We start from the raw sequence: 21,603 nt of genomic DNA on the forward strand, positions 1-21,603 counted from the left end.
TGAGTTGTGGTCCTGGAATAGGGAAAAGCCACTTCCAGAGGGATCAGGGCTGAGTTGTGGTCCTGGAGCAGGGAAAAACCACTTCCAGGTGGGATCAGGGGCTGAGTTTGGGTCCTGGAATAGGGGAAAACCACTTCCAAGAGGGATCAGGGGCTGAGTTTGGGTCCTGAAACAGGGAAAAAACAGTTCTAGGTGGGACCAGGGGTTGAGTTTTGGTCCTGGAATAGGGAAAAGCCACTTCCAGGTGGGATCAGGGCTGAGTTTGGGTCCTGGAGCAGGGAAAAGCCACTTCCAGGAGGGATCAGGGGCTGAGCAGGGAAAAGCCACTTGCCAGGACAGAGCAGGAAAAGCTCTGCTGTGCCAGTGGAGCATCCTGGGCATCCAGGAGGATCCAGGAATCCTTGGGAGCTCCTCAGTGCCACACTCAGCACATCCCGGGATGGGATGGGATGGGATGGGGTGGGATGGGATGGGATGGGATGGGTGGGATGGGATCCAGCACATCCAGGGATGCTGCTCCAGCTGATCCCGCACCTTCCAGAGCCAGCACAGCTTCCCAAAAATCGCTGAGGGCAGCAGTGAGGGAGCTCTGCCTCGGCAAGGAGCAGCTCTGACCTTCCTGATCCATCCTGGCAGGCACCTGGAATCCAGAGCTTGGCAAAGCCGGCGTCTGGGAAGACTAAAAAGCTCAGGAATTAATTAAAATTCCGGGAAGCGGCTGTCTGGAGCTCCTGCCTCTCTCTCTCTCTCTCCCACCTGCTCGTGCCTCATGGATTCTCCTGGGAGCCAGCCCAGTCCTTGTCACCTCAGCTGATCCCCGCTCCCAGACAGCCAAACCTCAAGATCCCAAGCCTGGCCAGGCAGGGCTTCTTTTCCAAGCAAAAGCAGGTGGAATCTTTCCAAATTATTCCAAGAGTTTTGGGAATCTGCTCCCCGGGAATACAGGGGGAGGAGCCCAGCGTCCTGCCTGCCTTCGGTGGGATGGGAAAGGCAAAAGGGAAGAAGGGAAAGGGAATTGGGGATTCCCTTTGGGATTCCAAATTCCAGACCTGAGACCTCCCGCGGGAGCTTTCCTTTGCTTCCCAGCTCCTTGGGAAGCTGTGGGAAAAGAGGAAAGGAAGAATCGGGATAAATTATAGCCTGGAATAATGAAATTAAATGGGCAGGGACACCTTCCATTATCCCAAGTTGTTCCAACTTGGCCTTGGACACTTCCAGGGATGAGACAACCACAGCTCCCCATGGAAATCCATCCCAGCCCCTTCCCACCCTCCCAGGGAGGAATTTTTTCCCAAAATCCCATCCAAAGCCTCCTTTTCCCCAAAAGGCACCGTGTCCCCCTCGGTTCTGCTCCTGAAATCCCAGCCCGGGACATTCCCGTGGCCATGAATAATTCAGGAATATCAGGAAAGTTTCCCGGAGCTGATGAGCCCAAATCACCTGGAGGAGGTGAAGATGAGCTAATCACCGTTTGTTCTCTCTCGATAGCTGATTAACTGCTAATTAGAATATTAAACAAGGGCTTAAATACGTAAATGAGCTTCTGAGGATGGAGTTCGTTATTGGAAGTGCCATAAAATTCCTGATTTTTATTCTTGGATTATTGTTTGATGGGTTTGATTTTTTTTTTTTTCCTCCTAAAAGGAGGGATTTGTTTTTAAAGTGCTTTGTTCTGCTGGAATGTTGTAGGATTTGGGATAAATTAATCCCAAACTCCATCAAAACACCAGGAATGGTGCTCCAAGCTCCACAGGCAGGATGCCCAAAGTTCAGGAAGCTCCTCCAGGAAAAAAAAAAAGAAAAAAAGGGCAAATTTTGGATGCTCTGCCCAAAACAGCTCCCAAGATTCCTGCAGGGTGAGAAGAGGGAATGGGGAGTCACAGGGAATTCACTTTCACCCATTTCCATGGAATTGGCTGTGGGAATGAGGCCAGGAAATCCTGAGAGCCCAAATTAAAGGTGGGGAAGGGCAGGATTGGCCTGGCAGGGACAGGGGGGGACAGAGGGGACAGAGGTGTCACCCACGAGGGTGGCACCCAGGCAGAAAGCAGGGATGGAAAGCACAGGAATAATGGAATTGTGGTGGTTGGAAAAGACCCCCAGAATCATCAAATCCAACATTCCAGCACCCATCCTGCCATGGAGCCCATGGACAGGGGTGCTGCTGATGGGATGAGGGCTGGGAAAACCCTTGGGGACGTGGCTGGAACGTTTGGTCCCCTCCCTCAGGACTCAAACCCGAGCCCAGATCCCATCCCAGGTATCCCTGCTGGACAATTCCTGGCACAATCCTCCCTGTTTGGGAAGCAGGGAACAGCTGCCTTCCATCTGTAAAGGAAATCATATTAATTAGACCTCTTAATGAGGGTTTGTTGTGGCATTAATTAACCCCCAGGCCTTGGCAGAGGCTGCGGGGTGGGGTTCAGCCCCAGCACTTCTGAGGAATTCCCCAAACCCCAATTCCCAAGGTTCCTGTTGGGATTTTCCCTGCCTTGCCCTCAAATCCTGGCAGCTGTCCCTGCTCCGGTCACCTCCCCGGGCTGCCAAAATTTGGGATGTGATATCTTTAAACCTCTCCCTGCTGCCAACACCATTTTGTTCCCATCTGTTTTCCAAGGGTTTTTCCAAAGGAGCTCAGCCCAGCCCAGCTTGGCAGCGCCATCCTGCCCTAAAACCATTCCTTGGGAGCAGCAGAGAATTCCAGAGGGGTTTGGGATGGAGGGGACCTCAAGGACCATCCTGCCATGGATGCCAGGTTTTTCCATCCTGGCCTTGGACACTTTTCAGCCACAAGTTGTGCTCGGGAATCCTGCATCCAATTTGTGTCAAATTCCAAGGGTTTTGGTCCTCCAGGATGTGAATTCCCAAAAATAATTGGGAATTGTGCTGATTGTGCAAACCCCTCCCATCTGATCCCACATCCAGGAATTCCAGGGCAAAGCTACTCCAGGTTCAAGCAACTCCATCAGCCTCACCCTGAGCTCTTTTTTTTGTGCCTAAACACGGATTTTAAACAATTTTTTCCATTTTTTGCCAGATTTCCTGGCAGATTTCCAAAGGAACGCTCTGGGACAGCGCCTGCAAGCCCAAAGCTGTCCCAAAGTGCCCAGTGTTTGCTCCAGTGATGTTCTCCAGGCACTGAGAAGTGGTGAAAACAGGGAAAAATCAAATAATTACAATCCCAGCGGCTCGGTTCTGCTGGTGAGCCGTGTTCTCCCTGCTGAAAAACCTGGGAATTGCGAAGGAAAAGGGGAAAAAATGGGGGAAAAAAAGGGAAAAAATGGGGGAAAAAAAGGGGGGGAAAAGAGGAGGGGAAATGGGGGGAAAAAAGCGGGGAGGAAGGGAAAAGAAGGGGAAAAAAAGGGGAAAAAGGGAAAAGAAGGGGGAAAAAGGGGAAAGGGGAAAAAAAGGGGAAAGGGGAAAAAAGGGAGCACAGAACTCCCCTCGGTGCCGTCTCTCTTTTAACTTCCCACACCCTGAATTCCCTCGGGAAGATCCAACCAGGCCCCTTCGGTTTGGAAGCTGAATTTAATCACCCTTTAATGGGAGAGAGACCAAAGATTCCCAAGGATTTGTTCCACAATCAGGGCAATCGCCGCTGGAAAGGGCAAATGGAGCAATAATTCCTGGATGTGGAATTATTATTGTTATTATTCCTGACACCCCCTTATCCCTCCATCCTCAGGCTGAGTTAAGGTGATCTTTAAAGTGACATTTAATTAAAGAGATATTTAATTTATAGTTTATTTTATAAATCCCAGGTGGGACAAGGCAATGATTCCATCTTTTCCATCCCTCCTGCACTTCCACTCTCCTCACGGGGAGTTTCCCACTTATTTTTACTGGAGCTTGGAATATTCCAGGCTGGCAGATGGAAGGAATCGGAACTCAGGGGGATTCATTTTCAAAGAAGAAAATCCTAATTAAAAATATCTCCCAGATTTTATTTATTTATTTTTTTTTTTGGGATGAGCCAACTCCTGCCATCAGGGCAGGGATCCCTCTGAGGAATCCCATGGGATTTTCCTGAAGAAATCCTCAGTTTCCCTGATGGTCCTTTCCTGTTTTTTCCCCCAAAAGACTCCCAGTGGATGCTCCAGCTCCTTCCAGCTCTCCCACTTTTATTCCCCCCAAAAATGCCCGGGGGATGCTCCAGCTCCTGTCCTGCTGCTCTCTCCATGGATTTTTTTTCCTGCTGGATGTTTTGCTGGTCTTTCCTTGTTTGTTTTTTTTTTCCCCCAAAATATTCCCAATGGATGCTCCAGCTCCTTCCAGTTTCCCTGCTGGTCTCTCCCTCAATCAGCATCCACTGGAAGATCTGTGGGGATTTTTGGGATCTTTCATTCCAGGGAATGCTGGCAGAGGTGTTGGGAAAGCTTTGGAAAAGCACCAAGTCCCTGTTTTGGAGGAGATTCCAGGGCTGGAACTTGGTGGCTAAAAAAATGCTTGGGAAACGAGGAATTCTCTCCTGAAGAACACCCAAAAGCTGAGCCTGGGTCAGGGATTAAACCCCAAATACCGAGGGAAATGTTGGGAATTGGAAGCAGGAAGAATCCTGGAATGGTTTGGGTTGGAAGGAACCTTAAGGATGATCCCATTCCACCCAAAATTCCATGGCCAGGGACAGCTCCCACTGTCCCAGGCTGCTCCAAGCTCAGACATTCCAGGGATGGGGCAGCCCCAGCTCCTCTGGGAAGCTTCGAAGGCGTTTGGATCCTCTTCCCTCCCCGTGAATCCATGGAAATCCAGCAGGATCCCAAGGAACTCATCCCATCCCATCCCATCCCATCCCATCCCATCCCATCCCATCCCATCCCATCCCATCCCATCCCATAAAACCTCAGCTCCCTTCCCCGCCCTTATTTTGGATAAACCAAGCCAAGGAGGGGACAAATCCAAGGATAAATCCAAGGATAAATCCAAGGATGAAGCGTCTGGGAGCGGGAAAAGCCAAATAAAAGGCAAGGGAGCATCAAATCCACACGGGAGCAGCCGAGGGACATCAAAGATCCCTCCAGGGCCTTTTTCATCCCAAATTTCCTCGATCCCGAGTTAATTCCTGCCAATCACCGGGCACGGCGAGAGAGAGGAGGCGTTAATTAAAACCTCATTAAGGCAAATTGGGGCTCCTGGAGCAGGAATGCGGGGGTCGGGAAGCGGGAAGGGTCTCGTTCTCCCTTCCCATGGGATATTGCTGATAAAATCCTGCTGGAAAAGCCAAATCCATTCATCCAAATCCACCCAATTCGCTCGGATTTTCCCCCTTCCTGAAACTGGGATGTGATGGGAAAGTCGGGAATTTCCATCCCTGCACGAGTGGTGTGTGCACATCCAGAAAATCCCGGGATAAACCTTTTGGAATTCACACATACCCTCAAAAAAACCTCCCCAAAACCCTAAAAAAACCCCCCAAAACCACACACGCAAAAATAAAAAAACACCCAAAAAACCCTCCCAAAACAACAACAAAAAAACCCAAACAGACAAACAAAAAACCCCAAAAAGAAAACAAACCCAAAAGAAAGAAAAGGAAAACAAAAAGCACCAGGGGGCTGTAAGAAAAAGCAATGCAAAAATCGAGATTTTTTATTATTTGGAAGTCCAAAATCGAAAATAGCTTTGAAATTCCGCAGGGAACGCCGGGAACACACGGAAAAGCCTCATATACAGAGACAGATAAATTAACTGGGAATTCTGCAGACAAGCCAGGGGCATGGAGAGATTCCATATGTACATTTTCATGGAAACCATTTATACACTTTATTACATTTACAAAAAAAAGCTGATTTTTTTTTTCCACTACTTTTTTTTGTTCTTGTTTTTCCCTACGACAATGAAAAAAAAAATTACATTTTGTTTTTTTTATTTATTTTTTAGCTGTACAAACTTTTAATTAATAAAAATATATCTCTGTACAAAAGAGGGATTTGAGCTTTTTTTGTGTTTTTTTATAATTTTTCTCATTTTTTCCCTTTTTTTCTTCATTTTTTTTCCCTTTTTTCTTCATTTTTTTCCCTTTTATTTTCATTTTTTTCCCTTTTTTTTTTTTTTACCATATGCAAGTCCTCTGGGCACAAGGATGGAGAATGGCATGGAGCAGATCTCAGCCAGCTTGCAAAAAAATGGGATTAAACCCCTTTTCCCACTTCCTTGGCTCCCTGGGCAACAGCAGGAAAAGGGAATTCATGGATCCAAAGCAGCAAATTCCATTAAAGTCGAGCTCCCTCTTCTCCCTGCCTGGGTGGTTTTAAAATATTTTTGATTTATTTTGCACTCCTGGACGTGGGTTTCTCCTGGATTTTCCATGGAATCAGTGGGAGCCAGGTGTGGAGCAGCCAGGGAAGGATTGCCTGGAATTTGGAGAAGAACCTGGAAGGATCCAAGCTCTGCTTCCAGGGATTGTTGGAATTTTGGGGCCTGGAATTGGGACTGGGACGTGGCAGGGGTTTGGGTTGGGCTCTGGGGTTTTTAGGGATATTTGAGCTTGGACAAGGATCCAAGGGTGGGATCCAAGGATTCCAAGGGGCTCTCCCAGCCTTGTTCCAGCCCTGGGAGGATGGAGGGGGGACAAGGGAAGAGGGGAATATTCCCTTGGAGTCCTGCTGGGATTGACACCCCCCCAATCCATCTGCCCATGGAATTCCACCCTGGGATCCTCCCCAAATCCATCTGGGAACATCTCCCACATCTCCCCGAGCCCTGCCCACGCTGGATCGGGGCTCAGGATCCGGCTCCCACTTCCCAGGGAGAAATCAGAGCACCTTGGTGGCATTTTTGGGAGCAGAAGTGGCATTTTTGGGAGCACAGGTGGCATATTTTGGCAGGCTGGGAAGTCTGGTCGCTGTGGGAGAGCCAGGAGTAACAAAAAATAAAATACTGATGTATTTACACCCAGAAAATCAAGGATAACCAACAAAAATTCCCAGATTATCCCAGGCAGAGCTTCAGGGAGGAGAAAATCCATGCTGGAATGGGAGCATGGATGGAAACCCCCATTCCAAAGGGTTCATCCTGATTTTCCTTGGAGTCTCCTGGATTCAGTGACCTGGGAATGGCACTTCTGCCTCCCCTGATCCTAAAACAAGTGACTCCAAGCAAACTTTGGATCATAAGGATCCAGAGCCTTCCCTGCTCCCACAAAATCCCGGGAAACCTCAGTGCCCCTGGGAAATAAAGGGAACAGCTCAGGATGGGAATTAAAACTCCTCTGGCATTGCCCTTTGGAGGATCAGTTTGGAAAGGGCAAAGGATTTGGGAAGCTTTTGGGGGAATTAGTGTTGAGTTCTTTTCAGAGAGGATTTTTGTCCCTTTGGATATTCCTGTCCCTTCAGGAATCGTCTGGCAGTGAATTCCTGATCAGGGATTTGGGCCCAGCTCAAATCAGGGGGAACACGAGGCAGGAAAAACCCAGCCAGGAATGCCCAAAGGAAAATCAAACACAGGGAAGGGGGAAGCTTTTGGGAAGGTCCCATTTGGAAAACTCTTCCTGGGATAGAAAATCCAACCAAGAAATAACCCAGAGACCCAAATGCAGAAACCCCAAATCCTCCTCTTGTCCCATCCAGGTGTTATCCATAAATCCAGTCAAGAATGCCCAAAGGAAAGCAAAACACAGGGAAGAGGGGAAAAGCTTCCCAAGTTTTGCTTGAAAAGGCCCCATTTGAAAACCCTTCCTCTGCTCAAGCCCTGGGGTAAAAAACCCAACCAAGAAATGACCCAGAAACCAAAATACAGAAACCCCAAATCCTCATCCTGTCCCATCCAGGTGTTTTCTGTAAATCCAGCCAGGAATGCCCAAAGGAAAACCAAACACAGGGAAGAGGGGAAAAGCTTCCCAAGGTTTGGAAAGCTCCCCTTTGAAAACCTTTCCTCTGCTCAAGCCCGGGGGTAGAAAATCCAACCAAAAAATAACCCAGAAACCCAAACCCAGACACACAAATCCTCATCCTGTCCCATGCAGGTGTTTTCCACAGAATCCAGCACCTTGTGCACAACCTCTTTGTCGCCCAAGCTCTTCCCAAAGTTTGGGAAGCTCCTTCCACCAGGAGCAGCTGGGGAAAGCCTTCCCACCACCAGGCCTTCCCGAGGTCTGGGAGCGGGGCCGGGGCAGAACCTTTGGCTTGGAGATCCAGCAGGATGGAGGTTGGAGGTGGATCCAGCAGCCCCTCGGGAATTCCAGGGAGGTGCAGCAGCTTCCCCACGGCCTCGGCAGGAGCAGGGAGCAGGGAGGAGGGGAGGGGATGGATGGATGGTGAGGTGGGACAGGTGTCCACGCTGGACACCGGCCACGGGAATCTGGGGAAGCAAGGGGTTGGTCATGGCACATGGGAATTCTGGGGAAGGGGTACCCGGAAATTGGAGTGTTCCAGGTGGATTACTCCCTGCATTCCATGATCCCATGAGAACTCTTCCAACTCCCTGCATTCCACGATCCCATGAGAACCCTTCCAACTCCCTGCATTCCATGATCCCAAAGCCTTCCAGCTCCCCACATTCCATGATCCCACAAGAACCCTTCCAACTCATTGCATTCCATGATCCCAAACCCTTCCAGCTCCCTGCACTTCATGATCCCATGAGAGCCCTTCCAGCTCCACACATTCCATGATCCCAAGAGAACCCTTCCAACTCCCTGAACTCCACGATCCCAGACCCTTCCAAATCCCCACATTCCATGATCCCAAGAGAACCTTTCCAACTCCCCACACTCCACGACCCCAAACTCTTCCAACTCTCCCCACACTCCATGATCCCAAACCCTTCCAACTCCCCACACACTCCATGATCCCAGACCCTTCCAAATCCCCACATTCCATGATCCCAAGAGAACCCTTCCAACTCCATGCATTCCATGATCCCATGAAGATTCCCATGAGAACCCTTCCACCTCCCCTCATTCCATGACCCCAGACCCTTCCAACTCCCCACAATCCATGATCCCATGGAAACCCTTCCACCTCCCCACACACCCCATGACCCCAAACCCTTCCAAATCCCCACATTCCATGATCCCAAGAGAACCCTTCCAACTCCCTGCACTCCATGATCCCAAACCCTTCCAAATCCCCACATTCCATGATCCCACGAGAACCCTTCCAACTCATTGCATTCCATGATCCCAAACCCTTCCAGCTCCCTGCACTTCATGATCCCATGGAGACCCTTCCAACTCCCCACACACTCCATGATCCCAAACCCTTCCAAATCTCCACATTCCATGATCCCAAGAGAACCCTTCCAACTCCCCACACACTCCACCATCCCAAACCATTCCAACTCCCCACATTCCATGATCCCATGAGAACCCTTCCACCTCCCCTCATTCCATGACCCCAAACCCTTCCAACTCCCTGCACTTCATGATCCCATGGAAACCCTTCCAAATCCCCACAATCCACGATCCCATGGAAACCCTTCCAACTCCCCACACACCCCATGACCCCAAACCCTTCCAAATCCCCATATTCCACGATCCCATGAGAACCCTTCCACCTCCCCTCATTCCATGACCCCAAACCCTTCCAACTCCCCACATTCCATGATCCCAAGAGAACTCTTCCAACTCCCCACACACCCCATGATCCCACGAGAACCCTTCTACCTCTCCTCATTCCATGACCCCAAACCCTTCCACCTCCCCACACACCCCACGACCCCAAACCCTTCCCCCTGCCCTCACCCAGGCCCCACAGCCCCGAGGGCAGGCCGGTGGCCGCGGTGGTGGCCGTGTCGCACTCACCGTGCGGGGACGGCGCTATACGGCCGTGCACACCGTGCTCACTGTGAACTCGGCCTCGCCCGCCATGATGTCTGAGGGCTGCAGGTTCCTGTCGTACATGGGGTTCTCGAAGGTGCCCCTCACGTTGGTGTTCTCGTGGCCGGCGTAGCCGTTGAACGGGACTTTGGGTCTCCTCCTGTGGGATTGGGGGACAAAAGCCACGCGGGTGATGTCACTACGGGGCACGGAACGCGCAACGCTGTTCTCAAGGTGAAAAAAAAAGGGAAGTTTATTTTCTGACTCTAACGTTTATAGGTTTCCAGGAGTGGGTTGGAGGGTGACAGTGCCACCTCTCCGATGACACTGGGCACACCAACAGCCCATCAGATTTCTCCTCCTCCATAAAAGAATGCAAAACAAAGAGTTATTTACAGAAAGTGCGTGAGAAAATTTGTTACAAGAATGTCAACATCAGAAGGCTTAGAAAATCTTAGGAAATCAAGACGACAAGGTGACAGACGTGAGGCAGGGCACTGACAGGGGAAACCTGTGGGGATGGGGCAGGAAAATCCATCTGGGGGTTTGCAGCATTGATCAGGAGCAAAACTGAATTTACACCACATTCAAAGTCATGAGGAGGAGGGGGGGAATTTGCTTTTTATCCTCCTAAATGTGGTCACAAATCCAATTAATGGCCAGAAAAACCCTCCTTGCTCTCCTCTCCTCTCCTCTCCTCTCCTCTCCTCTCCTCTCCTCTCCTCTCCTCTCCTCTCCTCTCCTCTCCTCTCCTCTCCTCTCCTCTCCTCTCCTCTCCTCTCCTCTCCTCTCCTCTCCTCTCCTCTCCTCTCCTCTCCCAAATTGCCATCCTGCCATATTTTATTTTCCCATCTCCCGAATTAAACCAACCCTAAAAGGGGGATTTTAAGCCCAGCTCACTGATATTTCTCTCAAATCTCTACATTTCTTTCACCTTTTGGGATTACTCTCCTAATTTCCCAAACCCTCTTTGTTGCTGTCCCATCTCCTGAATTAAACCAGCTCTAAAAGTGGGATTTTAAGCCCAGCTCACTGATCTTTCTCTCAAATCTCTACATTTCTTTCACCTTTTGGAATTCTTGCCCCAAACCCACCCGTGTTTGCAGAGATAAAACACAAACCCTGCAATAATCTCTCAAACCTTCTGTTTTTGCCCCACCTCCTGAATTAAACCAGCCCTAAGGGGAGGATTTTAAGCCCAGCTCTCTGATATTTCTCTCAACTCCCTGAATTTCTTTCAGGTTTTGGAATCCTTGCCCCAAACCCACCTGTGTTTGTAGAGATAAAGCACAAACCCTGCAATAATCAGGGCGATGAAAGGCACAAGGATGGCGGCTGCCACGGAGCTGCTGTTGGATGCAAAGTGGTGGCCTATGGATTCAGGATCATTTTCCATCATGCTGATGTCTGGAACACAGCAGAAAGGAACACATTTCCTTCGTTTTCCTTTCACATTTCCCACATTTCCAAACCCCTGCTGGGGAAAAAAGGCTTGGCTCAAAGTACAGGTGGCACCAGCAGCAAAATGAGTGAAGGGGTGCTGGAAAATGGAATTTAAAAATGGATGTGCAAGGATGGAGATCCAGCCTATTAGGTCTCATAATTTATTTGCAACTGCAATTAAAGAGAGATATAAATTCATTTATTTTGTCCAACTTGGATGCATGAAGTTGGGCTTTAAGGAGACTCTGAAACGCTGCAATAATGAGCATCCATAAAGGTGACGAGATTCCAGCAATCCTGAGGGATTAAAGAGCTCAAACCATGCTTTAAGAGGTATTTAGGAGCTTAAACTTTGGGGGGTTTAAGCTCCCAAGAGCCTCTGTGATTTCTGATGGAGACACTTGCTGTGGTGGGAATGGGATTTGGGCTTGGCAGGGATCTGGGAATTTGGAAATAAATACATCCAGGTGTTGTTTGTGCTTCCAAACTCTCCCTGCCTTTGGACAGCAGCCTGGTTATCCCTCATTTTGCTCCCAAATGACAAATTTTATTCTTGTGCTGTTTGTTTTGTGCTGTTTGTCTCCCACAAACCTCACACCAAGTTCAGCAGAACTCGGAAAGCGCGGAAAATTCAAGCCAGGGCTTGGAGAAAAATTCCCTGCCTGGAAACTCCCAACCAGGCCAAAATGGAGCTTCTGGAATCGAGGAGAAAAGTGCAAATCCAAGGAATTTTACCAAGTCTCTGGAGGCCAAACTGCCCGAAGCCTTTGCCACGCACAAAGCCCTGGTACACGAAGGTGCCGCTCGAGGACTCTGACGAGACCTGTGGAGAGTGGAAATCAATGGATTTACCCAACTTTTCCCTGGATTTAACACCCAGCTCATCCCAGCTCCTCCCAAGTGCATTAATTTGAAGCAATTCCCCAGAAAATCCTGGCATTTTTTAAGGAGTTTCACCGCTCAACAGCTGAAAATTCTCCTGTCTTGAAGGAAGGGAAGCTAAAAAAATCTTGTTTGTGATGAGCTGGAGAGGACATTGCTGATTCCAGAGGGAGAGGGGAAAAAGTGGCCATAGGTCAGTTGGATCCACATTTTTTCCAAGCTACCCTGGATCCCTAAAGGGCTTGGGAAACTCCCAGACACAGGTAAAGGGCGAAGAGTTGGCTCCAGCAGGGAAAATCAGCTTTTCCAGCAAGATGTTGAGCAGATGTAAAACATCCACGTGGAACGAATCCTGTTGGTTTCTCCCCCAGCATCATCTGGGAGGTGATGGATTCCAAACCCCAAGGCAATAAAACCAACCCCCAGCTGCAGGAGGAGCTGTCACCTGCTGGAGAAGTGCCACATGTCCCCTCCCAGCTCTGGGAATTATCCCTCAGCCCCAGGAAAGGGAAATCCAGGCTGCCACAGCCAAGGGAGGGTGGATTTTGCGCACTCACGTGTCCATCCAGAGCCCATTTGTCATTCCTGAACTTGTTGGCAAAGATCTCCAGCGGTCCCATGATCTGGTACACCTGGAGCAGCAGGTGCACATCTTCCTTCTTGTAAATCCCTGGAAAAGAAGGGATTTTTGTCAGCTCTGGATCACTGTGGTTGGAAATCATTGAGTGGGAGAGCAGAGAAACCATGTCAGGATTTGAGTGGACACCAGCCCTGGCATTGGGATGCACTGGGAAACTCAGCCCAGATATTGAAGGTATTTTCCACAAGGGAAAGGATTCAACTCAATATTTAATTAATATTTAATTAATATTCAGGTTCTGCTGCTGGATCAGGAAGAGCCTGGTGCTCCAGGAGGGCAGGGACATGGAACACTCAGAATCATGAGCTGGCAGGGACCTCCGCGGATCATCAAAGTCCAGCTCACATAATTCCATGTTTTTTGCCAAAAAGCTCCAAGTTCTATCTTGGACACCTCCAGGGATGGGCACTCCAAACTTCCCTGGGCAGCTCCAAGGTCTTTCCATGGAGAAATATTCCCTAAAATCCGACCTGGCACAGACTGAGGCTGTGTCATGCTGGGAGCAGAGCCTGACCCCTCTCCTGTCAGGGAGTTGTGGGGAGCTCCCTGAGCCCCATCAGGAGTTCTCCAGATCCTTTTCCAGCTCCATTCCCTTCTCTGGACACACTCCAGCCCCTCAACGTCCCTCTGGCCAGGAGTGACCAGAACTGGACACAGCCCTAGAGGTGTCCCAGTGTTGCAGACAGGAAGAGAAATTATAAAAGAAAGGCCTCATAAAATCAGGCCTAAATTAATGGCTGCAAGTTCCCATGAGAAAACAATCTTGGCACGAAAGATTCATTAACACAAAAATCTATTCCTAGAGTGAAAAATAAGTGCACCACTATAAACAATAAGATCTGTCTCATGAGAATCAGTAGAAAAACTGTGCAAACTAACTAAAAATACAGAAGTTTGACAAATGTGCAAAACACCGCGCACCGACCCACAAATTAAGTGTGAACGTATTGTCCACCAGTAAGATTTGACACGGTACCTTCTGATAATCCTATAAAATATGACCTGTCCAGTCAAGAATGGGCTTTTACCACAACGTCCCAGCACAGGGGACAGTCCCTGCCCTGGCAGTGCCAGTGCCACCCCCTCCCAAAGGCCACGCCGTGTCCCTCACCTGACACCTGCAGCTCCACCCCGCTGTGGTCGATCAAGGTGGCGTTGACCTTGCTGGTGGCAGGGTCAAAGCTGGTGACAGAGAGCATGGCTGGCTGCTTCTTCCCCATGTACTCATAGGAGCCTTTCCACAGGGAATTCCTTGCAAACACGTCCGCAGGCACTGGAATTGCAGCAGTGGGGAGATGTGAAAAAAATAAAAATTACCCAGCAGCATTTCTGTTTTTTTTCAGGGGGGGAAAAATAAAACAGAGCAAGATTTCTGCTTTCTTTGGAGTCACTGAAAATAATTGGATTGTTTAAAAGATTTAATATTTCAAAAATATTTTGTATTTTAAGTATCTTAAATCCCAGCCGCTCTGAGCCATCACCATGGGGGACAAAGCCAAAACCAGTGACTTCAGTTTGGCTGTTGGGACCAAAAACACAAGGAAAGTTTAAAAACGAACCAACCCCCAAAATAATTTATTAGGAAAAGTTCAAGTAAACCTCAGGAAATAAACTTATTGGGGAAAATTCAAATAAAAAAGGTCAAATGTACAAAATCCTGGAAGGGCTGGAATGCTGTGGGGAGGGCAGTGGGTGTTGGTGTCCAGCTCCTGTAAGGATCCTGTTTGTTCTCCATGGAATAGGATGGGGCGTGTGGCAGTTTCCAGAGTGTGAAAAATGCATGTATTTTATGATTGGCTTTTTGCAAATATTCAAATGAATATTATATGTGTTGTGCTAGAAAGTGATGCTGTATTAGTTCCCTTAAGTAGTGTGTTAAATATAGTTTTGGGTTATAAAAAATGCTAAAATAAAAACGATGCTGTGTAGGATACTTTTTTTAAAGAAAGGACTTGCAGTGAGATAGCAGCCACAGGACACCTGAATCTTTCAGAGAAAAAGAATTTATTGCCCTCTTATCAGCAGAAATGAACTTCTTCCCATCTCAAAGGTGCTGTTAGGATACAGAGGAAGAAGCTGGCACTGACAAGACAGAATCCTGTGTTTGAATGGAATTTATGCACCATGTATGAGCTGTATGAATATGCAACAGGCTGTTGCTTTTAAGGGTTAATCCTCTGTTAACATGGGTCCTTTTTTGGGCTTATTTTGCCCAGAAAGAGGTACCTGGACTGTCTGTAACTCTTTGTTTTTATTGTCTCATATTGTCTTAATCCAAATTGTCCAAATCATTATTACTCTAATTGTATTACTATTTTTATAACCATTTTATTACTATTAAAAGTTTAATAGTAATAAAATAATAATAATGATAATGATAATAATAATGATGATGATGATGATGATGATGATGATAATAATAATAATAATAATAATAATAATAATAATAATAATAATAATAATAATAATAATTTAAAACAAGTGACAGGGGTTTTTCACACAGAGGAAGGGATGCAGGAGGGGGATCTGAGGGGTGCCAGGGCTGTGCCCATGGGCAGGAGCCCCCCGAGCCTCACCTGAGGCCTTGGCGAGCGGCGGCTCCCGCGCGGTGCCCACGGGCCGCCCGCTGGGCCGGACGTCAGCTGGGACAGGGGACAAAGCACAGCTGGTCAGTACTGCATGGTGGGGCCTGGCACTGCCCACCCCTGAGCTCCTGAGGCTGGAAAAGCCCTCCAAGGTCACAGAGGCCAAGCTGTGCCCGATGCCCAGCTTGTCAGCCAGCCCAGAGCTCTGAGTGCCACGTCCAGGCTTTCCTTGGGAGCTCCAGACCTCTCTGGGCATCCCCTGCCAAGGCCTGACCACCATTTTTCCCAATTTTCCACCGATTTTCCCTAAAATCCTACCCCAAACTGCCCTGGCCAGCCTGAGGCCGTTCCCTCTCCTCCTGTCCCTGTTCCCTGGGAGCAGAGTCCAATCGCCCCAAGCTGTCCCCTCCTGTCAGGAGCTGTGCAGAGCCACAAGGTCCCCCCTGAGCCCCCTTTGCTCCAGGCTGAGCTCTCTCAGCTCCATCAGGAGTTTTCCAGCTCTGTTCCTTTCCCTGGACACTCTCCAGCCCCTCCATGTCCCAAATGGAAGTGCCCAGAACTGGACACAGCCCTTGGGGTGTCCCTCACCAGTGCCCAGGACAGGGGACAATCCCTTTCCTGCTCCTGCTGGTCTCTCCCTGACCCAGCCAGGTGCCACACCACCATGGCACCCCTGGCTCATGTCCAGCTGCTGTCCCTCAGCACCCACAGGTCCCTCTCCACCTTTCAGCCACTGTCCCCAGCCTGTCCTGCCTTTCCCTCTGCTCCAATCCCAAGTATCCAGAGTGACCCTGCTCCAGGAGAGCCACAGGGCTCCATTTCCATGGATCAGACCATGTTCCTCATCTGTTCCTCATCCAAGACTCTGTGGCAGGTAAGATGTGGGGGAGATAAACAATTTTTGTCCTGTGCAGGTGCTTCTAGACCCAAAAACTCCCCAGAAGATCCCCAAGTGGCTCTTTAAGGAAAAACGGGAGGTGGCACCTGAGTGTTGGGTCACAGGTTGGACTTGATGGCCTCAAAGGCCTTTTCCAACCAAGTTCTGGGATTCTGCTGTGGAGACCAATGATGGAGACCCTCCCACCAAGTGGAAATCAGGCTGGGCCATCCCACAACTTTTCAGGGAACAAAATCAAGGCTGAAAAAACCTCCCCCTCCTTCCTTGGAGTTCTGACACCAGAACCGAATCTTGGGTTTATCTGCAGGTTGAAAACCACCTTTGAAGGACCTCAAGGCCCAGGATCTCCACAACCTGAGAGCCTGGGGAGGGTCTCAGAGCCCAGCTGGTGCTGCCAGCCCCTCACCCAGGCAGATGGGGGGCTTCCCTGTCCAGCTGCCGTCGGCTTTGCAGGTGCGGTGCTCGGAGCCCCCGGTGAGGTAGAAGCCGCTCTGGCAGGAGTAGATCAAGGTGTAACCCAGGGAGGGCAGGTCCAGGGCACCCACGTTGGCATGGGATGGGGTCTCGGGCTGCTTGCAGTGGTGGGCTGGAGAGGACAGGGAAAAGAGGTGAGAGAAACCAGCCAGGTGGGCACGGGGAGGGTGAAAAGTGACACCGTGACAGCAACAGGGGAACCCTCCTGGAAGAGTTTCTACACCACAGCTCACAGGGATTTTTCCCAGTTGGAAGAGTTTCCCATGCTGGGTTTCTCTTCCTGGCTAAAGCTGAACCAGGCTCCAGCTGATGAGCTGAAAATCAGGATTGGCCACCCCCATTTTTAAGGGAAAAAGACAAAACCAGAAGATGCTGAAGCACCTCTGAACCCAGAACTGAGTGCCAGGTGTGGGTGCAGACTACAAACTGGCTTTGCAATCTCCAATTCTCCCTAAAATCCAACACATTTCCTCCAAGGACTCCTTTTGCAGAGCCTGTCTGAGGGCCCCAGCTCCCCGTGGCATCCCCAGGACTCACGGACGCAGTCGGGCTGGACGCCGCTCCAGGTCAGGTTGGGCAGGCAGGTCCTGGTGGTGGAGCCCTGCAGGAGATATCCCTTCTGGCACCTGAAGAACAGGATGCTTCCCACCTATCCCAACAGGAGACAATCACTCAGCTTCCCAGGGACTCCCAGACCTTCATTCCATCCCCTTGACACCATCTCACCCCTCACGGGAGCGGCTCCACTCCCAGCTGAGCAAAAATCCCACTCGTGGTGTCTCCAAATTAATTAAACCGAAAATTAATGAATTAAACCCCAAGATTAAGGTAACTAATTAGCAGGAAAATGGAAGGATCCACTCTGGCATCCACACATCCCAGCAGGGAATGGGTGGGAATGGAGCCCCCCAAGGGAGTCGCTGTGGGATTTTTGTCCCCATTCCAATGATTTCCTGCTGGATGAGAGATGGGATTAGCAAAAGCACCTGCAGGATTTGGCCTGAAAATTAATGAGAATTAATGTGAATAGCAGCAACTATTAATTAGCACTGTAATTAATTTCAGATACAATGCACTGCCTAATTAATGCTGTGCAAACACACTCGGAGGGCTAAAGGAGCACGTTGGGGTGTCCTGCTCCCAGGAGGAGACAGGAATCCATGGAAGGACACACGAACCCAGAGGATGGGACATGAATCCATGGAAGGACACTGAATCCATGGGATAACACAAGAATCCATGAGAGGGGATAAGAACTCATGGGAGGACACGATAATCCATGGAAAGATGCAAGAATCCATGGAAGAAGGATATGAATCCATGGGAGGAGACATTAATGCATCAGGGGAGACATGAATCCATGGGAGGACACATGAATCCACAGGATAACATGTGAATCCACAGGATAACATGTGAATCCACAGGATAACATGTGAATCCATGACAGGAGGCATTAACTCATGGAAGGACACAAGAACCCATGGGAGAACAGAACAATCCATGAGAGGAAACGTGGATCCATGGAATAACACAGGAATCCATGGGAGGATATGTGAATCCATGGGACAACACATGAGTTCACGGGAGGACACGTGAATCCAGGCCAAGGACCTAGCAGGGTGGCACACCCCTCTTCCATGGCCATACCTGGTATCCCTGGGAATTGTTCTGCATCCCAAAAAGAGGCACTCCAGGATCTGCACACGTCGTGAGGCTGGGATCTGTTAAAAACAGGGAAGGGATTTATGGGAGGGCACACGGGTCCTGCTGCACCTCTGGAACACAAATGGGATTTGGCTCTGAAGGAACACACAGCAACAAGGAGAACACGTGGATCTTCTTGTTCCTTAAATCCCTGCCTGCTGCAGCACGAAGCAACCAGAGGCACTTCACCCCTCAGGAGAAAAACTGGGAACACACACCTTGGATCAGGACAGCTCTTCCCCACACCCACACCCCAAGCTCTGTCCCTGTGATATTTTATGAAAAATCCTTTCTCCTGGGAAGCTGGGAAGCTTCAGCTTCTCCATGTTTTGCTCCTGTGAAATGTGGCCTGGAGATTGTTTATCCAAACATGGGAATTGTTTTTAATGAACGACCAATCCCAGCCAGCTGCGTCGGACTCTCTGAGTCTGTCACGGGTTTTTATTATTCATTCTTTTCTGGCCTTCTGATGTCTCCTTTCTCTTTCTTTAGCATAGTTTTAGTATATAATATAATATAGTATAGTTTTAGTATATAATATAATATAGTATGGTATAATATAATATAATATAGTATGGTATAATATAATATAATATAATATAATATAATATAATATAATATAATATAATATAATATAATATAATATAATATAATATAATATAATATAATAATATATAAACAATACATATAATGTTATAATAATTTTAATTATATATGAAATTATATTATATATTATATAATACAATTATATATAATATATGTATTATACAATATTTTAATAATATTATTTATATTATATCATATTACATTAATTATATTATATTATATTATATTATATTATATTATATTATATTATATTATATTATATTATATTATATATATTTAATATAATATCATAATATAATAAATCAGCCTTCTGAGAACTTGGGAGTCAATTCTCATCTCTCACCTCGTCTTGGGGACCCTCACAACGCCACAACAAAGCACCACGGTCATTCCGCCCTCCTCCCTGCCCTCTGCTCCCATCCTGGCCTCCAAGGACCATGGTGGGTTGGGATTGGAAGTGAAGCGAGCCCCCAGATGCTGCAGCTGTGCCCCCCTTACCGATGCAGCTGGGCTGGGTCCCGCTCCAGGTGCCGTCGGACTGGCAGAACCTCCGCGCCGAGCCCACGAGCACCAGCGGGGCCAGGCAGGAGAAGGACACGGACGAGCGGTAGGTGAAGCCTCTGTCCTCCCTCCTGCCCTGGGCCGGGGTCCCCGGGTCCCCGCAGAACACGGCTGCAACGGCAAAGGGACAAGGAGGTGGCCACAGACGCCTCAGGAATGTCACATCCCATCACAGCCCGTCCAGCTCCACGATCAGCTCGGGAATCAGGGGTGGCTGAAGGTGTTGCTGGCTGCTTTCCTTGTAATTATCTCCTTTTGTCAATGGTTGTTAATTAACTTCCACCTTCTCCCCCGGATTTGCCTTTTTTTCCCCCCCCCATCTTTTTTCTCCCCTAATTGCATGGTGTCACTTTGTTCCTTGGCTCTGTATCACACTGAAAGCCCACTAATTATCCCAAATCCTGGGACAGGTGTGAGGAACAGTGAGGGGTTTGTGGGATTTAATATGAAAATGGATATTGTGCAGCTGGAAAAGGGACTCAGAGCTGCCTTTAGCATCAGGAGATGCTAATTCTCTTTTTTTAATTCTCTTTTTTTTTTGGTGTTTGCTGTTATATCAAACCCACCCAGCCTTCACAAAACATTCCCAACTTCTGCTGCAACACAGTGCTCTTTGCCCAAGGAATTTTTTTGGCAGTTCCGGGAATCCTGATTGCAGAAGATTGGGTCGCTGAGGGCAAACACCCATGTTTTGAGGATGTTTTGTAAGCAGGAACATGGAAAATGCCCGGATTCATCCCAAATGTGGCCTCACCCCTCTGTCACAGGGGTAGAGTGACCACCTGTGTCCCTGCCTCCTCCTTACAGGTGCCAAAACAAGGCTCCAAAAAAACCAAGCCATGAGGGAGGTGGGAGAGCAGCCAGACTTTAGCTCCAGACTCCTGAAGCATCCCCACAGCACCAACAATTCCCACTCCAGCTGCCGGAAAACTCCATTTGGGAACAGGGCACGAAGCACAGCAAGATCCCTCTAAACCCTGAGCTGCTCAGTGACACAGAGCTTGGGAAAAACAAGTCGGGAAAAGCCGCGAAAAGCTGGATTTGAGGCAGAATCCTGCTGGTTCCTGGTGGAGAAGAGGGAAGGGTGGCACTCACGGAAGCACTGGGGGATCTCCCCGCTCCAGGAGCCGTTGCCCTCGCAGGTGAGCACGGCGGGCAGGGACAGCTGGTAACCCTCCAGGCAGGCGTAGCTGACGCTGGAACCCCAGCTGAAATCTGATCCCACCACCTTCCCGTTGGGAATGGCCTGGGGAGCTCTGCAGGTGATGGCTGGAGGAGGAGGGAAAAGGGGAGAAGGAGGAGGAGGAGGAGGAGAAGGAAAATGAGGAGAAGGAGGAGAAGGAAGAGAAGGAGGAGAAGGAGGAGAAGGAGGAAAAGGAGGAGGAGAAGGAGGAGAAGGAGGAGAAGGAGGAAAAGGAAGAGAAGGAGGAGAAGGAGGAGAAGGAGGAGAAGGAGGAGAAGGAGGAGAAGGAGGAGAAGGAGGAGGAGGAAGAGGAGGAAGAGGAGGAAGAGGAGGAAGAGGAGGAAGAGGAGGAAGAGGAGGAGAAGGAGGAAAAGGAGGAAAGGGAAGAGAAGGAAGAGAAGGAGGAGAAGGAGGAGAAGGAGGAGAAGGAAGAAAAGGAAGAGAAGGAAGAGAAGGAAGAGAAGGAAGAGAAGGAAGAGAAGGAAGAGAAGGAAGAGAAGGAGGAAAAGGAGGAAAAGGAGAAGAAGGAGGAAAAGAAGGAGGTGAAGGAGAAGGAATAGGAAAAGGAAAAAAAGGAAAAGGAAAAAAGGAAAATGAAAAGCAGGGTGAGGTCTCTCCACTTCTTAATTATTTCCATTAACAAGCAAATTCCATGTAGGAGCAAAGTCACCTCCTGTTCTCCAAGAGCATCTCCCAGGATTGGCACAAAGTGGGGTCAAACCCTTCCAAGTTTGGAGTTCAATCCCAAATATCTTGCGGGAAGGGATCCACGAGGATCATCCGGCCCAAGCCCTGGCCCCAGACACCCCAAAATCCCACCCTGTGCATGCCTGAGAGCCTTGTCCAAACATTCCTTGAGATCCTGGGGCTGTG

The 21,603-nt window shown here is 48.9% G+C and overlaps 1 protein-coding gene across 3 annotated transcripts in view; it reads right to left on the bottom strand.

Annotated features, from left to right (window-relative positions):
• Positions 1 to 5,553: 5,553 nt before the first annotated feature.
• Positions 5,554 to 21,603, bottom strand: part of CSMD2 (CUB and Sushi multiple domains 2) — a 276,036-nt gene continuing 259,986 nt past the window's right edge. For all 3 annotated transcript variants that reach the window (XM_077189434.1, XM_077189435.1, XM_054648279.2), the window contains 12 exons: positions 20,643 to 20,816; positions 19,485 to 19,658; positions 18,324 to 18,397; positions 17,214 to 17,325; positions 16,609 to 16,788; positions 15,296 to 15,361; positions 13,831 to 13,992; positions 12,637 to 12,749; positions 11,933 to 12,020; positions 11,023 to 11,161; positions 9,740 to 9,914; positions 5,554 to 8,295 (listed from right to left, as the gene is read on the bottom strand). In XM_077189434.1, coding sequence (XP_077045549.1) covers positions 9,755 to 9,914; positions 11,023 to 11,161; positions 11,933 to 12,020; positions 12,637 to 12,749; positions 13,831 to 13,992; positions 15,296 to 15,361; positions 16,609 to 16,788; positions 17,214 to 17,325; positions 18,324 to 18,397; positions 19,485 to 19,658; positions 20,643 to 20,816 — 1,442 coding nt within the window. In that variant the 3' untranslated portion in view covers positions 5,554 to 8,295; positions 9,740 to 9,754. The remainder of the gene's footprint in view (positions 8,296 to 9,739; positions 9,915 to 11,022; positions 11,162 to 11,932; positions 12,021 to 12,636; positions 12,750 to 13,830; positions 13,993 to 15,295; positions 15,362 to 16,608; positions 16,789 to 17,213; positions 17,326 to 18,323; positions 18,398 to 19,484; positions 19,659 to 20,642; positions 20,817 to 21,603) is intronic.

The sequence above is a fragment of the Agelaius phoeniceus genome, chromosome 22 (assembly GCF_051311805.1).
Source record: "Agelaius phoeniceus isolate bAgePho1 chromosome 22, bAgePho1.hap1, whole genome shotgun sequence".
Lineage (NCBI taxonomy): Eukaryota > Metazoa > Chordata > Aves > Passeriformes > Icteridae > Agelaius > Agelaius phoeniceus.